The 23941-nt window shown below is 37.2% G+C and overlaps 2 protein-coding genes across 3 annotated transcripts in view; one reads left to right on the top strand and one right to left on the bottom strand.

The window, feature by feature from the left end:
- The window catches only part of DNAJC24 (DnaJ heat shock protein family (Hsp40) member C24), a 67774-nt gene extending 50341 nt beyond the window's left edge, over nucleotides 1-17433 (bottom strand). For both annotated transcript variants that reach the window (XM_044259018.1, XM_044259019.1), the window contains exons 1-2: nucleotides 17339-17433; nucleotides 16412-16555 (exon numbers count right to left, since the gene is read on the bottom strand). In XM_044259018.1, the coding sequence (XP_044114953.1) occupies nucleotides 16412-16522 (111 nt within the window). In that variant the 5' untranslated portion in view covers nucleotides 16523-16555; nucleotides 17339-17433. The remainder of the gene's footprint in view (nucleotides 1-16411; nucleotides 16556-17338) is intronic.
- Nucleotides 17434-17514: 81 nt separating this feature from the next.
- The window catches only part of DCDC1 (doublecortin domain containing 1), a 439829-nt gene continuing 433402 nt past the window's right edge, over nucleotides 17515-23941 (top strand). Inside the window, exons 1-2 of the mRNA XM_044259009.1 lie at nucleotides 17515-17549; nucleotides 23736-23801. The gene's annotated coding sequence lies outside the window, so the exon portion shown is untranslated. The remainder of the gene's footprint in view (nucleotides 17550-23735; nucleotides 23802-23941) is intronic.

Genomic DNA, 23941 nt, shown 5'->3' with positions numbered 1-23941 from the left:
CAGCAATTTTCACATGCATACCCACAACAACTATGGGAATATAATCATTCTTGGTCCTACACCATTTCAAAGCAGTAGATTATTATTCAATTTGAACTAGTAGAAAACGAAAATGTATTTTAAAAAATGGTTCATAAGAAGACAATAAGTGCAGTGTACTTTTATTAACTAGTAAAGTCCCCACTAATAAAATGCTGCTAGGAAATACTGATTCAATTACCTTTATTTTTATATAGTAAATTATTAGGCAACAGACTTAATGGTATATGAAATAAATGTCTTTCAGCTTAATTCTCCATTTTACCTTTATATATCTATTTATATTTATTAAATCATTCTAAAATATCTTAGTCAGTAAGAATTTTTTCAGAATTGGGACCTTGAATAAGCACTACATTTACAAAAACTGAAAAAAGGAAACAGTATTTACTAAATCAACATGCACTGTAAACTTACCAGCCTACGATTTCGCAATATTTTGTCCCAACACCTAATTATGTAGGAGGTGTTAAATTCAAAGTCTTCTGAACTTGGAAAAGTACATGTAATAAATGTGCCTCTTTACAAAATTAGATACAGAATGGTATTTGTCAAATGTAATTTTATTCTCCCAATTGTTTTGTGACACTGTTGAAAAACACAGACAGAGGGAGAAAAAAAGGGCAATTCAAACTGGAGATAATATAAACTTTAAAGTCTGTTTTAGGAAAAAAAAATCTGATAAACAAGATAAATAGTATGGTTTCCCCTTATAATTTTCTTTTTCTCAACTCTATTAGGAACTCTAAACTTACACAAAAAGAATAAGGAGGTTAAGTTTTATTCCATATATAATCTAGATCCCTTCAAAATTAAAAGAGATTAGTAATTATGTCTCACCTTCTGTAATTCTTTATTACCTATACATGAATGAGGAGTTCCATGGATATCCAGAACAATGAAAATGGTGCCTTTAAACAACCATAAACCCTTCTGGATGGCAATTATGAGAGGTATGATATAATCAGAGAGTCTAGAGGCAGAGAATATGCGATCAAGTGTAGATTTTACCCCTTCCTAATTGTGTTTCAGAAAAACCACTTAACTGTAACGAAGCCTCAGTTTTCCTCAACTACAAACATATTACCTACCGTGTGGGACTGCTGAGAAGATAAAAACATGTAAGATATGAAAGTATTTTTAACTGTGAAGCACAATTTATAAAGGAAAATACACATGCTACCAGTTACATATTTATTACTACATATTTCCTTATCTTCTTGAGCAGAATACACAAAAATATAATTTAACCCATGACTGTAATTACTCACTGTGCTAAGCTATAGTACAGGGACCCAAGTCACCATAACCCAGGCTAAAGAAGGCCAAGATGTGAGGCTGCGTGTTTTGGTGCTTCTTTATAGTTTTGGATGCCCTTTGTACAGTCAGATGTTTGGTAAGACTTTCGCTGCTGTCAGCACACGTAGTTACCTCTAGGGAGCCTTCCCATAATAACGCCAGTTAAAATCCTCTCTCTTATAATTTGCTGCTCCACTTCCTTTTTCACCTTCTCTCGACAGATAACTCTGTCTCCCTCACAGAGAAAAAAAGAAAGCACCAAAATACGAGTTCATTTACTTCCTGCAACCAAATTGACAAAGGAACCTGCTCTTGTAACCATCCTCTGATCCTTTTGTCCTGTAACAAGGGACACCTTGTTCTTACCTAAAACTAATCCTTCTATGATGCCTGAGATCCCAAGCCCTTAAGCTTTCTGTCAGTGATTGTTCTCTCCCACAACTTCAATCCCAAGTCCTCTCTTGGCTACTTCCCAGAAAATTTAAACGTGCTCAAGTCTCTCCTGTCTTCTAAAAGGAAACAGGAAGAAACATTTTCTCATGCTCCAGCTATCCTTGTTCTCCTTCCCTGCCAGCTATACCTCCCCAGTCCTAGACAAATACTAGTAAATGCACTTCTACTCAGGGAAGGTATGCACATGGAAGGGACCTGGGGAGGCAGGGGTTAAAACTAAGATAATTTTGAGACAGATGAGTTAATAGGCTGAGGTACAATGGATCAAGGAGGAACAGCAGCAAATGCAAAGGCACATAGCAGAGGAAGGGTATCTGGCTCCTCAAGGGAAATGAAAATAGTTCAGAGCTCCCACTAAATGACAAATTCCTAAATACATTTATCCTTATTCCTTCCCAGAACTCCACTAAAATACTAGCGAAGGAGTACTGATTTCTTAAAGGCAAAAGCATAAACGTATAAGAACAAATATAAGGGGAAGAAAGAGAAAAAGCAGGTGAGAGACACCAAAATTTGAAAGGATAGAAAACTGATCAACATATGGTCACTGAACAATTTGGTGTACATGAGAAAACTGCCTAAACCTGAAGCAAGAGACAAGCTCATTCCCAAAGAACCCAGACAAACTGAGGAACTAAAGGCTGGTAAGTACCTCTGGGAGTGGGGTTGAGGAACAGGACTAACAACAAGAAGACTGGTTGAGACTTCAGAAGATATAATAATCAGACCTCCAGCTCTCCTCCTCATCATAAAGTCAGGTATCTCCTCTCTCCTATCACAGCAGAAAACCAGAGATTTACTGTGTGGAGACAGATCAGAGAACGTTCTAGATTTGGATGTATCAGGTTCAGAGCTAGAATGCAATGTAGCACTGAAAACAAAAGGAAAAGGGAAGTTAACACATGGAGCCCATATCCCCATTTTCTCAGGCAGGAGATTTGAGAATTCCCTTCACAGAATGGATTCAGATGTTGCACATTTGGGGTCATCCAACAAAAATAATTGATTCTACCTTATGAAAGCCCCAATTATGCATAAGAACCTCCAAATAAGCTTGGAACATTTCATTCTTTTTTAAATTTTTATATAAATTTTATTTATTTTTCAGCATGGTAAGTATACTCTTTATTCCCCATTCCTCCACCCACCTCCTCTCTGGTAACCATCAATTTGTTCCCTATAGCTAAGAGTCTGTTTCTTGGTTTGTCTTTTTTTCCTTTGCTCATTTGTTTCTCAAAATCCACATATGAACGAGATCATCTGATATTTATTTCACTTAGCATTATACTCTCTAGCACTATTAATGTTGCTGCAAATGTTAAGATTTCATTCTTTTTTATGACTGAATATTCCATGTGCATATACACCACATTTTCTTTATCTAATCATTTATTGATAGAAACCTGGGGGGTTTCCATAGTTTGGTTATTGTAAATATTGCTTCCATAAACATAGGGGTGCATGTATTCCTTTGAATTAGTGTTTTTGCATTCTTTGGGTAAATACCCAGTAGTGTGATTACTGGATCATAGTGTTGGGTCCCCAATGTTGGGTCCCCCAATAATGGGTCCATGATTAAAGGAGTGAGACTGATACAAAGCAAAGGTCAAGCAAAGCTTTATTTCATGCCAAGCATCGAGAATCAAACTGACCGGCTGGGGCCACGCCTCTTACAGAGAGCGAGACCCCTCCCTGCCTCACAGACTAACTTTTATAGAGCAAAGGCCATGCATGTGGTTGAGCCTGGCCACACACGGGTGGCCAATGAGACTGCAATACACAGAGAAAGCTGCACAGTCATGCTAGGTCACACACGGGCGGCCAATTGAACTACAATTCACCCCATAGTAGCTATTTGAACTAGCCTATCACCTTAGTCAGAATGGGTACCCAAAAGGCACCCCAAAGGCAGGGCGCATACTCCTTGGTAGCTAGGAGACAGTATGCACCCCCACAGACTGAATGTCTCCACCTGACCTGACCCACCCTTCTTCTATTTGGGCTTTGTTACCTGGGACTGGTTTCCCTGACTTGCTTTTAAGTAAGTTCCCCTGGGGTGGGGGGACAGGGTCAATTTAAGTTTTACTGCATAAAAAACAAAATGGCAGTTCAACCGGGGTGGGGCCGCTTTGGTTAAATGGGCCCTTACAACAGGGTTGTTCTGTTTTTAATTTTTGGAGGGTTAACCCTAACGTTAACCGCTAACCCGTACTGTTTTCCACAGTGGATGCTCCAGTTTACATTTCCACCAACAGTGCAAGAGGGTTCATTTTTCTCCACATCCTTGCCAACATCTGTTGTTTCTTGTGCTGCTGATTTTTGATATTCTCACATGTGTGAGGAGATACCTCACTGCAGTTTTGATTTGCATTTCCCCGATGATGTGTGATAGGGAGTTTGTTGGCCGGCTGCACATTTTCTTACAAAAAACATCTGTTCATGTCTTCTGCCCATTTCTTAATTGGATTATCCAGTTTTGGGATATTGAGTTGTATCAGTTCTTTATGTACTCTGGATACTAACCCTTTATCAGATATATCATTTGCAAATATCTTCTCCCAGCAATATGTTGCCTTTTAGTTTTGCTGATTATTTCCTTCACTGTGCAGAAGCCTTTTATTCTGATATAGTCCCAACATTTTATTTTTGTTTTTATTTCCTTTGTCTCAAGAGAAATACCTAGAAAAATGTTGCTATGGCTTATGTCAGAACAATTACTTCCTGTACTCTCTTCACCAGCCTTTATAGTTTTGGGTCTCACATTTAGGTCTTAATCCACTTTGAGTTTATTTTTGTGTACAATGAAAGAAAGTGGACCAGTTTCATCCTTTTGCACATGGCTATCCAGCTTTCCCAACACTTTTGGAGAGACGGTCTTTTCCCTCATTGTATAGTCATTCCTCCTTTGCTGAAGATTAATTGGCCATGTAATTATGGGTTTATTTCCAGGTTTTCTGTTCTTTTCCATTGATCTATGTATCTCTGTACTGTTTTAATTACTACTGCTTTGTAATATAACTTGAAATTCTGGAATTGTGATAACTCCACCAGTTCTGCTTTTCTTTTTAAAGTTTGCTTTGGCTATTCGAGGTCCTTTGTGGTTCCATATAAATTTGAGTAATGTTTGTTCTAGTTCTGAGAAAAATACTGTTAGTATTTTTATAGGAATTGCATTAAATGTGTACAATGCTTTGGGTAGTATGGACATTTTAACAATATTTGTTCTTACACCCCATAAGCATGGAATGTCTTTCCATTTCTTTGTATCATCTTCAATTTCTTTCCTCATAAAAGCCCTCTGCAAAGTAGGTCTAGAGAGAGCATACCTCAACATAATAAAGGCCTTATTGAAAAAACCCACAGCCAACATCATATTTAATGTGAAAAACAGAGAGCTTCTCTGCTATGGTCAGGAACAAGACAAGAATGGTGCACTCTCACCACTTTTATTCAACATAGTACTGGAAGTCCTAGCCACAGCAATTAGACAACATAAAGAGTCAAAAGGCATCCAAATTGGTAAAGAAAAAGTAAAGTCTCACTATTTGCAGATGACATGGTACTACAGATAGAAAACCCTAAAGACTCCACCAAAAAACTACTAGAGAGAAAGCCCTAGAGACCCCCACCAAAAACTCCTAGAACTGAAAAATGAATTCAGTAAAGTTGCAGGATACAAAATTAATGTACAGAAATCTGTTGCATTCCTATACACTAATAATGAACAGCAGGAAGTGGAATATTTCATTCTTAAAGATGAAGAGATAACTAATGATCCCCAAACACATGGAAAAGAACCTCTACAACAAAAGAGAAAAAAACAGAAACAAAAACTTGAAGAAAAAGAGGAAAACTTTGAAAAAAGAATTTATTAACCTTAGAAAGATACCTCATTCCTAAAACAACAGGCGGCCACACACACACACACACACACACTCACACACACTCACAAAAAGAAATTCAGTAAATAGGCAGAGTTAGAAATTACAAATACAAAATTAAAATCATCAATGGAAGAATTAAAATATAAAGATAACTACATTCATACAGTTCACTCACTGAACAAATATTTTTTTGAGTACCTCCTACTTTCCATAAGTAGTTTAGTAGGAGGTAAGTTAGGAAAATATCATGTTCTAGAATACAAGTGAAGAAAATATATCAAAGACTATGTGATAAACTGTTTCAAAGGCTGTTGTTCTATAAGTAGGGTTGACAGTTTAAATTTATCACTTAACAAAGTGGTGTCTGCCTAGAGGAAGAGGTTCCATCCTTGAAATGCCCAGCAATAGTGTCTTTCCCCCTTTCTAAAGCTTCTTCCACAGCTTACCAAAAGTACCTAGTAGCCCCTACCTCTCTATCCCAAAGCAATTTACCCAGCCATCCATACCAATTTTGCTCAGACCTTCAGCTCTATGTGACTTAGGAGAAAATCAAGTTAGGAGGAGATTTTTTTAACTGAGTTTGGTCTGGAAAGTTCTCTCCTCCACGCTCCTCCACATTCCATTCTCTCCATAGCAAGCCAGTACAGCAAAGCTTATCTGGAGACAGTTGGACCAATCATTCTTCCTTTTAAGTGTCTTTTTTTTTTTTTCCTTTTCTCACTTTAACTCGGCTTCTCTGGGACTTCAGTTCCTCTCCTTTGTAGATACTATAACACAGTACAGTAGTCCCATACCCATCTGTGCACCAGAACCATCTGCCCAGCTGGTTAAAATTGTAGGCATCAGGGGATAAAAAGGCACAAAGAAACTTTTTAGCATTATGGAAATGTTCCATATTTTAATTGCAGTGATAACTTACACAACTATACACACCTACAAAAAAATCATTTAGAATAAATTTACAATTTCAACTTTGACACTTCAGAAAATGAAAAAGGGATCTATTAATTATACCAGGACAGTAAGCATAAACCACAACTACTCTGGGAAAAGCAGAATTAGTGGTCATCTCGGTAATAAATAAAAATAAAGAGTAAGTATTGACCACTGGCTTTAGCAACATGGATATTGTGAAATAATAGAAAATATATACACAAATCTCTGCCTCCAATTTTGGGCATTGAATTCTTAGTGGAATCTCCTTTGGAATCTCCTAAGTGATTGAAGTGCCTTTTGTTCTAATAGGATGACTCTTGGTGGCCTCCTGGATGGGGGCTGCTCACCAGAAAGTCTGAGCCATAATCTGAAGCTTGGGACTTTCAGGTCCAACCCCTACTCTCCAGACAAGGGAAAGGGAGTAGAAATGGAGTTAATAATCAACCATGCCAACCTGATGAAGCCTACATAAAATTCCCAAAACTAGCACAGGGTTCAGAAAGTATCTGAGTATGTGAACACATACATCTATATGCCAGGAGGGTAGTGTAACCCAATTCCACTCGGACAGCATCTCCTGTACTATGTACCTCTTCATCTGGTTGTTTGTCTGTATACTTTATCATATCCTTTATTGTACAATAAACATAATTATTTCCCTGAGTTCTGTGAGCCATTCTAGCAAAGTATCAACTCAAGGAAGGGGTCTGGAAACCCTACTTAGAAGGGGTTCAGTCAGAAGTTCTGTCAGTCAGAAGTACATGTGACAAACTGGGACTTGTGACTGGCATCTTGAGTGAGGAAGCCCTCAACTTTGTGGGATCTGATACTACCTCCAAGTAATGTCAGAACTGAAAAGAATAATGGGGGCGCCTGGGTGGCTCAGTGGGTTAAGCCTCTGCCTTTGGCTCAGGTCATGATCCCAGGGTCCTGGGATGGTGGCCCGCATCGGGCTCCCTGCTCAGCGGGAGGTCTGCTTCCCCACTCTTTCTCTGTCTGCCTCTCTGCCCACTTGTGATCTCTCTCTCTGTCAAATAAATAAATAAAATCTTTAAAAAAAAAAAAAAAAGAATGGGAAATCTTGCTGGTGTTGTAGGAAATTACATGATGTGTGGAAAATCCACACTTCTAGTGACAGAACTGTGTCAAAGGACTGCGTTTTTCTCCATTACAGGTATCACTGGCCATCTTAATAAGAGCAGTTTCAGTGTAGTGGTGGGAGTAAAGCCTCACCAGAGTAGTTTTAAAAGCACTGGAAAGAGAGAAATCATAAAACGGAAAAAGAAACATTTTGAAATGCTGTTTTTGCTACAAAGAACACTGAGCTGGGGCAACAAGCGGCAGAAATGGGTTGAGAAAAAGGTTGTTTCCCCCTCACACACAAAAATGGGAGAAATAATGGTACCTTTTAATGCTGATAGGAATAATCCAGGAGAACTAACTAGATATCCCACAAACTCATAGCTGTTTTTTGGTGTTTTGTTTTGTTTTAAATAGGGAACTGAGAACTCAATGAAACCCAATGAATCTGAATTCAAAGTGAAAAGACCCTACCCAAAAGAGGAAAAAACCTATCACTGGTTTATCTTTGGCACAGCAGTAGGAGCAGGAAGCCATCACAGACATAGATAAGAAGAAAATAAACTTTTTTAATCAATTTTAAAGGCCGACTACAGACTGGCATGACAATTTAGAGTCTCTAAGCACCAAATGTATAGAGACTGTTTACCTGCCCACCAATTCTATCCCATAGGCCTTTGTCAAGTAGTCACAAGAAATAACAGAGATAGGGCAGGAGGGCCAAGAGTCACCTCATGAGTCACTGGCACAAGTTAGAGGGGAGCCCTGGAGAACTGAGAGAAACCCTCCACGCTGAATACCAGGCAACAGTCTTCCATAGCTAACAGAGACAGTAACACTGGAAGAGAATGAGAGAGACCACTCTTCACATGTAGGGGCCCTGCTGAAAGTCTACAAACAGGACAGGAAAGCTGAGACAAATCCTGATGGGACTCAAGCTCTGCTAAAGGGATGGTTCTGATCCTGCTCCAATCATCCGAAGCCTGCGGTGAAATGAACCACTAAAGCAATGACAACTAAAACAATCTCAGCTCAATTCCAGACTAGAATGACTTAGTGCACCACACAAGCTGCCTTATAGAAGGGGCATGCCCATGCCTAGGAATACAGATAGCATTTACTTCCATGTCTACTTTTAATTTATGAACAATTTTTGTCATTCAATAAAAAAATGGGAAGACAGTGCAAAGAACCAAGAAAATGTGGTCCACCATCAATAAAGGATATAGACCCTCTCTGGATTAGATGTTAGAATTATCTGACAAGGACTTTAAAATAACTACAATTAATTAAAAATAAAATAAAATTAATTAATTAATTAATTAACTAGAGTTAAGTATATTAGATGAACTAGTGGAAGTGGTACATAATATGTGTGAAAAGATGGAAGACATAGGAAAACTATATAAAGAAAGGAGACAGGAGAAATGCCAGATATGAAAATTAGATAACAGAGATAAAGAATTTCTTTAATGAGTTTATCAGCAGATGGACACAGTAGAGAAAAAATAAAACCAGTGAATTTGAAGACAGGTTCAATGAAATTATGCAAATTGAAATGCAAAGAGAAAAAAAGACCAGAGGAAAAAAGTATGGAGCATCCAATAACTGTGTATAATCTAATATATATGTACTTAGAATCCCAAACAGAAAAGAGGGGAAGAATGGAGCAGGAAAAAAATGTGAAGACATATGGCTGAAAATATTCCAAAAGCAGCAAAAGAAAGGCATTAACCACAAATCAAAGAAACTCAGTAAAACCTAGGAAAGATAAACGCAAAAAACACCCTCATTTTAGGCACATGAAAGAGAAAGCACTAAAACCAAAAGATAAAGGGAAAATCTTGAATGCAACCAGAGATAAAAAGATACATTGAAAAGGGAACAAGGATATGAATTATAGCTGAATTCTCATCAGAAACAATTCAAAACAAGATTTTAAAGGGGAAAATAAAACCCACCCTTGTCGATCTATAGTTCTCTAGTCAGTGGAAATAAAAAAATCTTAAAATGAAGGCAAAAAATTCCATAGATGGGAAGAAAGTAATACCACATAGAAACATCAGAAAAACATAAGTATGATACATGTATACATACCAATAAATCTCTTCAAAAGAATACTGAGTAGAAATATTTAAAATAGCATTATATGACAGAGTTTACAGCATTATCTTGTCTTTGAAAATAAGAACAAAGGGGAAGGAGGCTAGTAAATGAAGTGTGCTGTTGTAATGTTCTTACACTGTGGAGTAATAACATTTTTTTTTAAGATTTTTTTTTTTATTTATTTATTTGACAGAGAGAGATTACAAGTAGGCAGAGAGGCAGGCAGAGAGAGAGAGGAGGAAGCAGGCTCCCTGCCGAGCAGAGAGCCCGATGCAGGACTCGATCCCAGGACCCTGAGATCATGACCTGAGCCGAAGGCAGCGGCTTAACCCACTGAGCCACCCAGGCGCCCCAAGTAATAACATTTTTTTGAAGCTTAACTGTGAAAACTTAAAATTATTACATTTAATCTCTAGAAAAAAATCACTAAAAACACATAGAGAAGCATAACTAAATATTCAACAAAGGAAATAATAGAATAATAAAAAATACTTGATTTACCCAATAGATGGTAAGAAAGGCAAAAGAGAGGAACAAAAAGCAGACAGGACAAATCCAAAGGGGGATAAAAGAAGATTATAGATTTAAACCCAAATACTGTCAATAATTACATCAAAGATAAATGAAATACTGGGTGGGGAAAATGAGATCTTGGGTCAGAAAATACAATCTCAAGTTATAAGACAAGTAAATTCTGAGTATCTAGTACATAGCACTGTGAATTTAGTAACAACTGTATACTTGGAAGTTGCTAGGAGTCCACCCATCTTTAGTTCTTACCCCACAGTTAAAGGTAGTTATGTGAGGTGATGGATGTGAACTATACTATGGTAATCATTTTGCATAAATGGACTAAACACTCTCAATAAAAAGGCAGAGACTAACAGGATGGAATTTTTTTTAAGGCCCCAATTACACTGTGTATCAACGAAACACTCTTTAAGCGTAAAAGAGGCAGGATGAAAGTGAAAGGATGGGAAAAGATAAATCATATAAACGCTAAGTATAAGAAGGCTTGTGTGCCTATATTAATATCAAAGTAGACTTTAGGAAGAATACTATGAGATACAGAGAAGAGAATTTTATAATGATCAAAGGTTCAAATTCATGAAGAGATACATCTTATAAATATACATGTACCTAATAATAGTGACAATCTTAAAAAAGTGAAAAATTAATGGAAAAATAGACAAACCCATAATCATGGTTAGAGATGTAAATGTCCTTCTCCCAGAAACTGACAAACAAGTGGGCAAAAAAATCAGTAAGTATATAGAGTATTTGAACTACAGTATCAACTTGACCTAATAGACACTTATGGAACACCATTCTCAGTAATGGCAGAACACCCATTTTTCAAGTGCATGGGAACATTCACCAAGATAGACAATAAGCTAGGCCATTAAAAAAAGTTTTAGGTCATTTCAAAGGCATGAAATCATACCAAGTATACTCCAACCACAACAGAATTAAATTAGAAATAATAGAAAGACACGAGTATTTTCCAGTTTTGAAATTAAACAATATACCTCTTAGTAATCCATGGATCAAAAAAACTATTACAGGAGAAATTTTAAAATATCTTGACCTGAATGATAATGAAAATATACATACTAAAATTTGTGGGATGAAGCTAAAGGAGTACTTCAGGCTTAGAAATTTATAGCTTTTAAATAGCTATATTAGAAATGAAGATACATGTACAATCAAAGATGTAATTTTCTTCATTAATAAGCTAGAAAACAAAAAGCAAGTAGAAGAAAGATAAAATAAAATTAAAAGCAGATATCAAATAAAGAGAAATAGACAATACAAAATCAACAAAGTAAAAGTAGGTTCTTGGCCAAGATTTAAAAAATGTCTAAACCTCTAGCAAGACTGATCAGGAAAAAAGAAATAGAAATCATAAATTACCAATATAAATAATGAAAATGAAAACATAACTACAAATCTTTCAGTAGTAAGAGGATAATAAGAAAATAGTATGAACATTATAGTAACTTTGATTTCTTAAATGAAATGGAGAAATTCTTAAAATATTTACCCCCTAAAGATGAAAATACTAATTTGAAAAGATACATGCACCCTTGTGTTTACTGCAACATTATTTACAAGAGCCAAGATATAGAAGCAACATAAATGTCCATCAATGGACAAATGGATAAAGATGTGGTGTATAAATAATGAAATATTACCCAATCGTTAAAAAAAGAATGAAATACTGCCATTCTCAACAACACAGATGGACCTAGAGGGTATTATGCTAAGTGAAACAAGTCACAGAGACAAAAACTATATGATTTCACTTATATGTAGAATCTAGAAACAAATGAACAAACAGAAACTGATTCAAATACACAGAACAAACTGGTAGTTGCCAGAGGAAAGATGAATGGGGATGTTGGGCACAACAGAGAAGGGGATGAAGAGGCACAAACTTCCAGTTATAAAATAAATAAGTCAAAGAGATGAGAAATACAGTGTAGAGAGTATAGTTAATAATCCCATAATAACAATGTATGGTGCCAGATGGTAAGCACACTTACAGTGGTAAGCAACTGTGTAATGTATAGAATTGTCTAATCACATGTAACACTATGTCAACTAAACTTCAATTAAAATTTTTTTAAAAGAAATAGCATTCGTATACAAACTCTTCCAGAAAAGACAGAAAATGGGAATCACTCCCCCATTATTGTATGGAGTCAGCATAAGTGCAATACCAAATTTAGACCAAGACATACAAGGAAAATACACGAATATATATGGCTCTAGACATAAAAATCCTTAACAAAATAACAACAACAGGAATCCTGCAATATATAAAAGGCATAATACTTCATGTACAAATAGGATCTGTTTATCTTAGGAAAGCAAAACAGCTTTAACATAAGAAATACCTATGTAATTCAGTGCATAAAGATTAAAGGAGGAAAATTAATACTACAGACTTCAATAAATGTGGGGGGGGGGGAAACCAACTAGCAAAGTTCAATACTCACTCATGATAGATACTCTTAGCTGACTAGGAATAGGAATAATATCCCCAACCTGAAAAATGGCATCTAAAAAAAAAAACCATGCAGCTAATAATAAACTTAATGGTAAAATACTGAAAGTTATCTCTCTAAAATCAGGAAAAACACAAGGATATTTCCTCTCACCACTTCAACTGAACACTGTAATAGAAGTACATTACTAGAGCATTAAGGCAAGAAAAAGAACTATAAAGCATATGGATTACAGAAAGAATTCAAGCTCTCTTTAGTTGCAAGTGGCATAACTGTGTTGGTAGAAAACTCTAAGGAATCTACAAAGACAGTTCTGAGACAACTAGCAAGCAAATTTAGCAAGATTGTGGGATACAAGATCGGTATATGAAAATAAAGTATACGGGGCGCCTGGGTGGCCTCAGCCTTTGGCTCAGGCCAGGATCCTGGGGTGCTGGGATCGAGCCCCGCATCGGGCTCTCTGCTCTCTTCCTCTCTCTCTGCCTTGCCTGCCTCTCTGCCTAATTGTGATCTCTGTCTGTCAAATAAATAAAATCTTAAAAAAAAAAAAAAAAAGTATACTTCTGGGGTACCTGGATGGCTCAGCTGGAGCTGGTTAAGTGACTGACTTGATTTTTTGGCTCAGGTCATGATCTTATGATCATGGGATCAAGCCCCACAATGGGACAGGCTCCACACTCAACACGGAGTCTGCTTGAGATTCTCCCTCTCCTCCCGGCTCCTCTTTGCCCTGCATGTTCTATCTCTCAAATAAATAAAATAAAAATAAACTATAGCTCTATATGCTATGCAATAGTTAGAAATTAAATAATTAAATAATAATTGATTTTGTTATTTTATAATAAATAAATAAATAAATAGAAATAAACTATAGCTCTATATGCTATGCAATAATTAGAAAATGAAATTTAAAAAAATAACCATTTACAATAGAACCAAAAACACCAAAAAACTAGAAATAAATACAATGTGTAGCACTACACTGGAAGTTCCAAAATATTTCTGAAAGAAATTAAAGATAATTCATGTAATGGAGAGACAATATATTCACGGATTAGAAGACACAGTATTGTTAAATGTCCATTCTGCCAAATGGTCAATACATTCATAATTAAAATTCAAACAGGATTTCTTTAAATGGAAATTTAGGAGCTGATTCTAAATTTCTATGGACATGCAAACAAACCAAAATAACCAGAATAAACTTGAGAAGAGGATAAAATTAGAGAACTTAACATCACATTGACTTTGAGATAAACTATAAAGCTATAGTAATCAAGACAGAGATATTAGTAAAAGGATAGACAAATATACCAAACAAAATAGAATCTAGAAAGAGATTCCCCACTGCTAAGACATTGACAAAACAACACAAAGAAGAAAATCTTTGCAGTAAGTGAACAGCTGGATATCCATTTTGCACAGGGGGCTGGGAGGGGACCTCCCCCCTCACACCATATACAAAAGGGTCACAGGTTAAGGGATGCCTGGGAGGCTCAGTCGATTAAGTGTCTGCCTTCAGCTCAGGTCATGATCTCAGGGTCCTGGGATCAAGTCCCACATCGGGCTCGCTGCTCAGCAGGGAGCCTGCTTCTCCCTCTGCCCCTCTCCCTGCTAATGCTTGCTCTCTCTTTCTCACTCTTTGTCTCTCAAATAAATAAACTTACAAAAAAAGTCAGAGGTCTAAAGGTAAAAGCAAACTATAAGCTAATAGAGAAAAACATTTTCATGACCTTCTTAAAAATACAGAAAGCACTAATCAAAAAACAAACATGTGATAAATAGTATTTCACCAAAACAAAAATCTTCTGCTTATGCACTACAGTGGTGCAAAAACACCACCAAGAAAATGAGCTGGCAAGCCACAGATTAGGAGAAAATATATACAAGGTATACCATACACAAGATCAAGAATGTACTTTTTTAAAAAGACACTTCAGAAAAGATAATTATACAAATGACTAATAACGTTTAAAAGTGCTTAAGATCATTAATCAGAGAAATACAAAATACAACCACTTGAGAGATCACTATAAATACAGAATTGTGCAGTGATTCTCAATTGGATGGAGAGTTGGCAATTTTGACCTCCAGCAGACATTTTTAGTTGTTACAGGCATCTAGAATGTTTAGCAACATAAGGCATGGGACAGCCCCACAAAACAAAGAATTATCCTGTCCAAAATGTCATCAATGGTGGCAAAATAGAGAAACCCCCAATAGATGAAAGAGACAAATAGCACCAAATGTTGGTGAAGATCTAGAGCAAATGGAACTCTCTCATACATTACAGAAGGGTATGCAAAATGATTGATTCATTAGGTGTTTGGCAGATGCTACCATATTAGGTGTAAATGGCTTCTCCTTGCCCAACTAAAGGTCGACATGGCCTAAATGGCCTGAATGATCTAGACCCAGTCTACTTCTCCAGCCTTATCTCTCAGTTTAAATGAGGCACAAGGATGATTCAGTATTAGGAAAAATTTTCAATCAAGTCTACTTGACGTTACTCAGAGAAATCCTAAAAATTCTGAGACAAAAGAAATCTTAAAGATTTCTAAAGAAGGCTTTATTAACACATTCCTGACAGTAAAACATCTACATCTCTCATAACAAACACTAACAATTTTGGCAAAATCTCATATCTATTTGACAAAAACTACAGAAACAACTAATGCTATTCAAGTAATAGTCCTCTACCCCTTTTGTAAACTGGATTAATTGGAAACCATTATAGAATTACTGATATTGACTTAAGACACATTGCAATACAGGTTGAAAAAAAATTAAAGTAACAGTTCAGAAAGATACTATATAAATACCACAACTCATTTCACCAAAGAGTGGAATCAGAAGAAAAACAGTGTATAAATGGCCTAAACTGGCACCATTCAATAAAAACATAACAAAAAGTACAAATATAAGCCACAAATGCTTTGTTAAAAGAGTAAAAAGCAGATTAAATCCATTTTGATAATATAATTATACCATATGGAAGTGCATATATTATGTACCAAATATGCAAAATAGCCAATAAACCCAAAATATTATCACCTCAACATGTAATCAACATAAAGTTTAAATTATTTTATATTTTCTTTTTGTACTAAGTCTTCAAATGTTATTTTACATTTATTATCAATTTCATTTTGGACTAGCCACATTTCAAGTGTTCAATAGACACATGTCGCTAGCGGTAACTAGATAACTAACACTACTTATTACATGACATACGTCTAAGCATTTTACTTGGACTTTTTTATTTCATTCTCTCTGAGGCACACACATGGGGAAGGAACTTGCCCCAAGTTTCCACAATTAGTGGTAGAGTCTGGATTCTAACTCAACCAGCATGACTAAGATCTCCTGCTCCAAACCACCATGTTTTCCCAACTAAAATTTAAAAATTAAAAATAAAATTTGTTTTTACAATGTTCCTGAAACTTTCAATTAACTATATTAATACCCTAAGTCCTGCTTTGATATTCCCATTCATTTTATAGAAACCTAAATCTCTGGTCACATTAAAAAACAACAACAACAAATAACAAAAAAACAAAACTGTTTTCTCCCCATGACTTAAATCTGCAAGAAAACACTTACCATTAATATGAGTTTTTGATACTTTTGTTTTAGGTCTGACACACTGGCAGATGGGTCTGCCCCCAGAATGCTGTACCAATCCTTTTTTGGGATCTGCTCAAATGCCATCATCCATTGAACAAGAAGTGGGCCTTCTCAAATCAGCTGAATAAAAATATTGACAATTCATTACAGTTTGCAGGATTGAAGAACTAAGCAAGTACTTTTCTAAATTATTTAACAGTTGATTAAATCAGGATTAAAAGGCAAACTTGATGAAGCATATATTCTCATTTTTAAAGCCCCAAGAATTTCATGTTTAAGTATACAGACAAGTACGGGAAATCTGTTACACGTTTCATGATATACGCTTATACCTTAAATTAATAAATTACAATAGCATTAAGAAATTAGAATTCGAAAATGAACGAAAGCGGTGGATGACCCCGAAGAGTATTTCTGCTAGTCTCGCGGTAAAAGCACATAATAAATGCTAAACGCAATAAAAGGAATTTAATAAATGTTTACAAAACTTAAAAACAGTTAAAAGCAAAACAAAACAGCAAAGAATTAAAATGAATTTGGGAGCATTCCTCTTAATGTTTCCAGCTCACATTTCTTCTAGATTACCTTAAAAGAATACTATGGGAACAGCTCGGGCAGGTAGACAGCACGAATCCCTCGGTTACTGGCGCTTACAAAGAAAAAGAACCTGAAACTGCTCACAGGAGGATACTCCAGCCCTCTAGATTACAGAGGAGACCTCGCCAGGAGCCCCCAAAATCAAGCAACATCTTCCCACAGCTGTGAACTTCAAGAGACCAGGGGTGGGGTGGGGGGCTCAAAATTGCGACCTGGGAATCCACTGTATTCATTTCGGCTGTACCGCCCAGCCCCAGGATGCTACCCTCTCATGGCTTTACTCGATATCGAACTTATCAAACTTACCAAACTTTCAGAGAGTCCTTATCACATACTTCTCGCCTGCAGTCGGCCAAAACCCGGAACCGGCTTCTTCTTCCGCCGGAAGTCATGGACCTGACGCGACGGCGTTCCTAGTCGAGCCCCTGTGGCCGAGGCACCGAACGCAAGGGACGCTCCGCCCTCCTGGACGCGGTCGCTATGGTAACCAGTCTTCGCTTCCAAGGAGTATCAAGCAGTAAGTGCCCGAGCTGTGGAAAAAGGTGTCCTTGGCTTCATTCTTACTCTCTCTAGTCCCAGCTCCGAGACTGTGGCGTCTCTTCTCTCCCTCAGCGAGCCCCAACCCTCCCCCATGCGCCCAGGGCTCCCTCAGCTTTCCCAAAGCTGCCTCGGCTTACCCTAGCCTGCTCCCAAACCTTTCGCGGTTGGTGACGGTTCTCTGACGGGAGAGGGGGATGGGGGAGGTGGTGGGGTAGGCGCCTGTGAAGCCAGAGGACATCTAATTCTTCCGCGGTCTCTATACTTCCCTTAGAACGCTCTTACTCGAAAATTCAGAGAAAACCTATACCGATTGAAGGGTTTTTTTTTTTTTTTTCCCCAGTTTTAATATTTTTTTTTTCTGGAAAAGATGTTTACCTTAATTATTTCTTGTAGATATACTTAGCAAGCGATAACTTTTCAGTCTTTTCATACTTACGGTCTTGCTTCCCTTTCACTTCAACCCAGTGAAGCTTTACTAGCGGGTGTTAATATTCCTATTTGGCTGATGAGGAAACCAAGTAAGGATCAAGGCCCAAAAGCTAATTGTGTAGCAGCAGAGCAGGACTCTTAGTAAGTGTGCCTATGACCAGGGACGCCAGGCTATCCTTCAAGCTTAGGAAAAGGAACAAATCCCTGCCTTGGAGGACTTGCTGGGCCCTGCAAATGGGCACTGGTAGGTTTTTTGTTAGATTTTTCTTTGTTTTTTTTTCCTTCTCGCCTCTCCCTTTCCTTCTGTTCCCTTTTATTATCTCTTCTCTGTGCTACTGGCCTTCCATTGACCTCTCTTCCTCCCACTGCTTCCAGAGGTGCTACTGCGTCTTGGATTTTGGCCGCGTGATTTAAATTCCACCTGTAGATAGATGTTCAGAGGGTTCTGTTCTTACTGCTTAAATTTGCTTTCCTTCCTGTTTTCTCTCTCTCCTAGGCAATATCAGTTTGAGAAGCAGTCAAGATAAACCTAAGTACATAAAATAAAATATTTTATTATGGTCAGTTATTTAAGGATGGTATGAAGAATAACTGAATGGTGTAAGAAGATCTAAAGCAAAAAGTTGTCAGTTGGGTTCTCCATAGAATTTTGTCATGTTTAAAACTAAGCACAAAGAGCCTTATGCTAAGTCAGAGGATCTGATTTTAGTCCTGGTTCCAACATACCTTCGTACCTTCTGTGTGGCCCTATGGGGACGTGTTAAATGACAGAATTAAGTGTTGCTCTGAATACCTTCCTATACCGAATGACACCCCCCTGAACTATTTTTTTTTAAAGATTTTATTTATTTGACAGAGAGAAATCACAAGTAGGCAGAGAGGCAGGCAGAGAGAGAGGGGAGGAAGCAGGCTCCCTGCGGAGCAGAGAGCCCGACATGGAGCTCGATCCCAGGACCCTGGGATCATGACCTGAGCTGAAGGCAGAGGCTTTAACCCACTAAGCCACCCAGGCGCCCCAGATCCTCCAGTTTTTACAGCAAGAGCACAGTACTTTGATTTATGATTCCTTAGGGTATTGTGTTTTCTCTTTTATTCCTTCTTTTTTTTTTAAAGATTTTATTTATTTATTTGACAGGCAGAGATCACAAGTAGGCAGAGAGGCAGGCAGAGAGAGAGAGGAGGAAGTAGGCCCCCTGCTGAGCAGAGAGCCCAATGTGGAACTCGATCCTAGGACCCTGAGATCATGACCTGAGCCGAAGGCAGCGGCTTAACCCACTGAGCCACCCAGGCGCCCTTTTATTCCCTATTTTTAGCCAAATTCTGGAAAGTCTGATCACAATACCTCAATTTTCTCAACTCATTTTTTTCATATTTGTGTGTGTGTGTGTGCCATGTATATGTATGTATTTATTTAGATGTGGATTGTAAGAGGTACATCTTTTTCTCCCCCAGCAGTTACCAAGTGTTCAGTCATTTCATCTCGACATACTTTAGCTCTTAGCAGTAAAGCATACTTTAGTTTGCAACTTTTTCTCTCATCTCCATAATGTCATTATTCTGCTGAAATGATCAGTAATTCATTGACAACACCTAGTCTCTATTGACATTTGCTTAGTTGTCTCAGAAATGTCTTTTTATGGTTGGTTTGCTTGAATCATGATCCAAATATAGGCTACACAGAACATTTTCTTTTTTTAAGATTTCATTTATTTAACAGAGAGAGAGAGAGATCACAGGTAAGCAGAGAGGCAGGGAGAGAGAGAGGAGGAAGCAGGCTCCCCGCTGAGCAGAGAGTCCAATGTGGGGCTCGATCCCAGGACCCTGAGATCATGACCTGAGCCGAAGGCAAAGGCTAAACCCACTGAGCCCCCCGGATGCCCCTACACAGCACATTTGATTGTTCTGTCTCTTTAGTATCTTTTAAGCTATAGCAATCCCACTTCACTGTTATCTTGGTTTTGTTTTTTCTTCTCCTGCCATAGGCTTATTGAAGAACCAGATCAGTTGTCTTACAGTCTGATTTTATTCACACCAGAAGAAACTTCTTAAAATACTTTTTACATGAATCTCTGCTCATTTGTCTTCATTTTTCACTTTCTAGAGCATTATTTGCCCAATAGAAATATGGTGTAAGCTACAAATATGAACCACATGAATGATTTTAAATTTCCCAGTAGCCACATTAGGAAAGTAAAAAGAAACAGGTGAAATGAATTTTAATAATATATTCTATTTAACCCAAATATATCAGAGTATGATTATTTCCAAATATAGTTAATATACAAATTATTAATGAGATATCTTACAGTTTTTTCATACTAAATATTTAAAGATTTAGTATATTTTACCTATGTAATTTACCTATTCAGCTCATTCAGTTTGGACTTGACATATCTTAAGTGCTCCATAGACTCATCTAACTAGTGACTGCTGTATCAAATAGGCCATGTCTAAGGGATAATGTCTTGAGGTGCCTAGCTGGCTCAATCAGTAAAACATCTTGCTCTTGATCTCAGGGTCATGAGTCCAAGCCCAACATTAGGTGTAAATCTTACTTCAAAAAATAGGTAGATAAATAAAGTAGAGGATAAAATCCTAAGTCTTTAACCTGGCATTCACTTACCTCCCAAATTTCTTAGTTTTCCAGTCTCATCACCTTTTACCTCTGTACAGGAAACCTTTAAACAATGGGATTTTTTTATTGGTACTTCATCCATAATTTTTTTTTCCAATTTATTTATTTTCAGAAAAACAGTATTCATTATTTTTTCACCACACCCAGTGCTCCATGCAAGCCGTGCCCTCTATAATACCCACCACCTGGTACCCCAACCTCCCACCCCCCCGCCACTTCAAACCCCTCAGACTGTTTTTCAGAGTCCATAGTCTCATGGTTCACCTCCCCTTCCAATTTACCCAAATTCCCTACTCCTCTCTAACGCCCCTTGTCCTCCATGCTATTTGTTATGCTCCACAAATAAGTGAAACCATATGATAATTGACTCTCTCTGCTTGACTTATTTCACTCAGCATAATCTCTTCCAGTCCTGTCCATGTTACCCCAAAGATACAGATGTCGTGAAAAGAAGGGCCATCTGTACCCCAATGTTTAAAGCAGTAATGGCCACTGTCGCCAAACTATGGAAAGAACCAAGATGCCCTTCAACGGATGAATGGATAAGGAAGATGTGGTCCATATACACTATGGAGTATTATGCCTTCATCCATTATTTTGATCAGGTGGTTCTCTTGGCTTATACCACTTTTGCTCTTTTCCACCTATCAGTTTTATCCCTCTTTCAGATCCATCTCTTCCATCAACCCTTTTATGCTGACTCAGTCCTTAGAAATTAGTTCCTCCGCTCAAGATTCATAGCCAGTCCTGTATGTCCTCCTCATCTGTGCCCATCCTATCCCTCAAGATACTATGATACATTTTGGATGTATGTTCTGGTTCCCTAATTCCATAAGTTCTGTGAGGGCAGGGACACTTCTCAGAGAAACTAAGCACCAGCTACTGTGCAATATCTCTGAAGTTCTAATGATGTGTATCTATGATAGATGTATTTCTCACTATCTTATTTTAAGAAGGCAATTTATCCATTTCATATAAAACTAACAGCAGAAATATAAACTATGTTAGCATAATGGTGAAGAGCTGAAGTCTAGGGTGCCTGGGTGGCTCAGTCAGTTAAGCATCTGGCTCTTGATCTCACCTCAGGTCTTGACCTCAAGGCTGTGAGTTTGGGCCCAGTATCAGCACTGGGTGTGGAGCCTACTGTAAAAAAAAAAAAAAGAAAAAAAAAAAAAGAGCATGAAGTCTAGAGTCAGACTGCATAGGTTTGAATCCAGACTCTGTCTCTTACTGGTTATATGAACATTTTAAGTTAACTTATCTCTGTGCCTTGGTTTCTTTCTCTGTAAAAAAAGGAATAGCAATAGTATCTCCCTCTAGGTTTGTTGTGAGGATTCAATAAAATAATAATGCTAAAAGTAGTAAATACTCAGGAAAGGTTAGCTTTTACTATTATTATAATTAATAGTGAAAAATTTGTTGCTGAGTTTTGACTAGGAGAACATTAAGAATTCATAGCTTTATTTTAGGAATTTCCAAACAGAGCAAATGAAAGCTACAAACTATTGAGTTGGAAAAATGATCCCCAAACCCAAATGTTGTTGAACTATATAGTTTGTGGATAAATTAAAAGCATGGACAAAAACATCTTTTTTTTTTGAAGATTTATTTATTAATTTGACAGAGATCACAAGTAGGCAGAAAGGCAGGCAGAGAAAGAGGAGGAAACAGGCTGCTTGTGGAGCAGAGAGCCCAATGTGGGGCTCAATCCCAGGACCCTGGGATCATGACCTGAGCCGAAGGCAGAGGCTTTAATCCACTGAGCTACCCAGGTGCCCCTGGACAAAAACATCTTAATTCCCATGTCATGAATGTTTAACATAAACAAGATACACATACATTAAATATTTAATTTCAAGATGATTGACCAAAAGCAATCAAGGTGATTGATCAAGTAGAATTAAATGTAGATATTGATACAGATATAAGTATGGTTATTATAGTATAGATATAGCAGGGATTTAAGACCCTTGGTTGTAGTGATGGCAAAAATCAATCTGTACTCAATTTATCACTTTAGTACTTGTCTGCCCATTAACTAATGTGTGCTACACATTAATAAATTCTTAATTTGAGATCTTATCAGTAAATTGTGCTTCTTATTGATGGATAATATTTGCAATATATACAGTGTAGTTCTGCTATTTTTATACTATTATTATATTTATATTTACTTGGCTCTTTCTACTGGTTTCATTAACAACTATTCTTTAATTTTCTCTGAGTTTTTAGGGTTTTCTCATCAGTGACTAAGCTGTATCTATCTTTCGGTACCATAAAATATTATGGTTATGTTCTGAAATTAGATGCTTGCTCCTACAGCAACTTAAAATCTACTCAGAGGATAGGAAAACCATCAAGAATTAGCTACTGATGAGATAAAGCACACACATATATGCGCAGAGTACAGATAGAGCCTTCACTCACTTACTCATTCAATCAACAAACCACTTATTCTGTGTCTATGATGTGTCCTACGCTTTGTTACAAGAGACCCAAGAGAGTTGGCTGTAGCCCTTGTAAAAGTTTAGAGTTTAAGAAGCAACTGAAGTAACTGTAGGAAGTGCTGTGCCAGAGGAAATGAAGGTGCTGTAACAGTTACTAATTTATAGTTATGTGAATAAAGTAAGACAGATTTCCTCAAAGACTGAAATCCTTGACTCAAATCCACAGAGCTGCATGGAAGTATTAAGTTTTAAATATTGAAGTATTAAGTTTTAATGGAAGGGAGAAATGAGTGGTTAGAATTAGAAAAACATTTTTTTTTTCTTTTTTGACGTGTTGTCATAAAGCTTTAGATGGTGTTGAGAATCAGCCCTATTGAACAATCCCACTTCATCTTTTAGAAATAGTTTTTCAGGGGCGCCTGGATAGCTCAGTTGGTTAAGCGTCTGCCTTTGGCTCAGGTCATGATTCCAGGGCCCTGGGAAAGAGCCCTGCATCCGGTGGGGAGTCTGTTTTTGCCCCTCCCCACTGCTCCTGCTGTCTTAAATAAATAAGTGAAATCTTAAAAAAAAAAATAGAGATGTTTTTTCATTTTTGTGTTTTGCCCCTTACTCATTGTCTTCACTTGATCTCTTCTCTCTTTTTTCTTTTCAGTGGTAATCATCAGTGAAAATTCATGAATGAGTGCAAGGCAGTGCACTAAGCAGGAGAGACAAAGAGGTAAATACTTTTGCTGACACCAAGCCTATTGCTGTGTTTTTCTTGTTTTTTGACTTCAATTGTGTCATTGTTCTTTCAACCTCCAATCTTGTTTCAGACCTTTTAGAGGTCTTTATCTTACCTGGAATTTTTGTTCTTTT

This window comes from Neovison vison, chromosome 7 (genome assembly GCF_020171115.1).
Source record: "Neovison vison isolate M4711 chromosome 7, ASM_NN_V1, whole genome shotgun sequence".
Lineage (NCBI taxonomy): Eukaryota > Metazoa > Chordata > Mammalia > Carnivora > Mustelidae > Neogale > Neogale vison.
The sequence above is the reverse complement of the archived record's forward strand: the minus strand, read 5'-3'. Positions and strand labels throughout refer to the sequence as shown.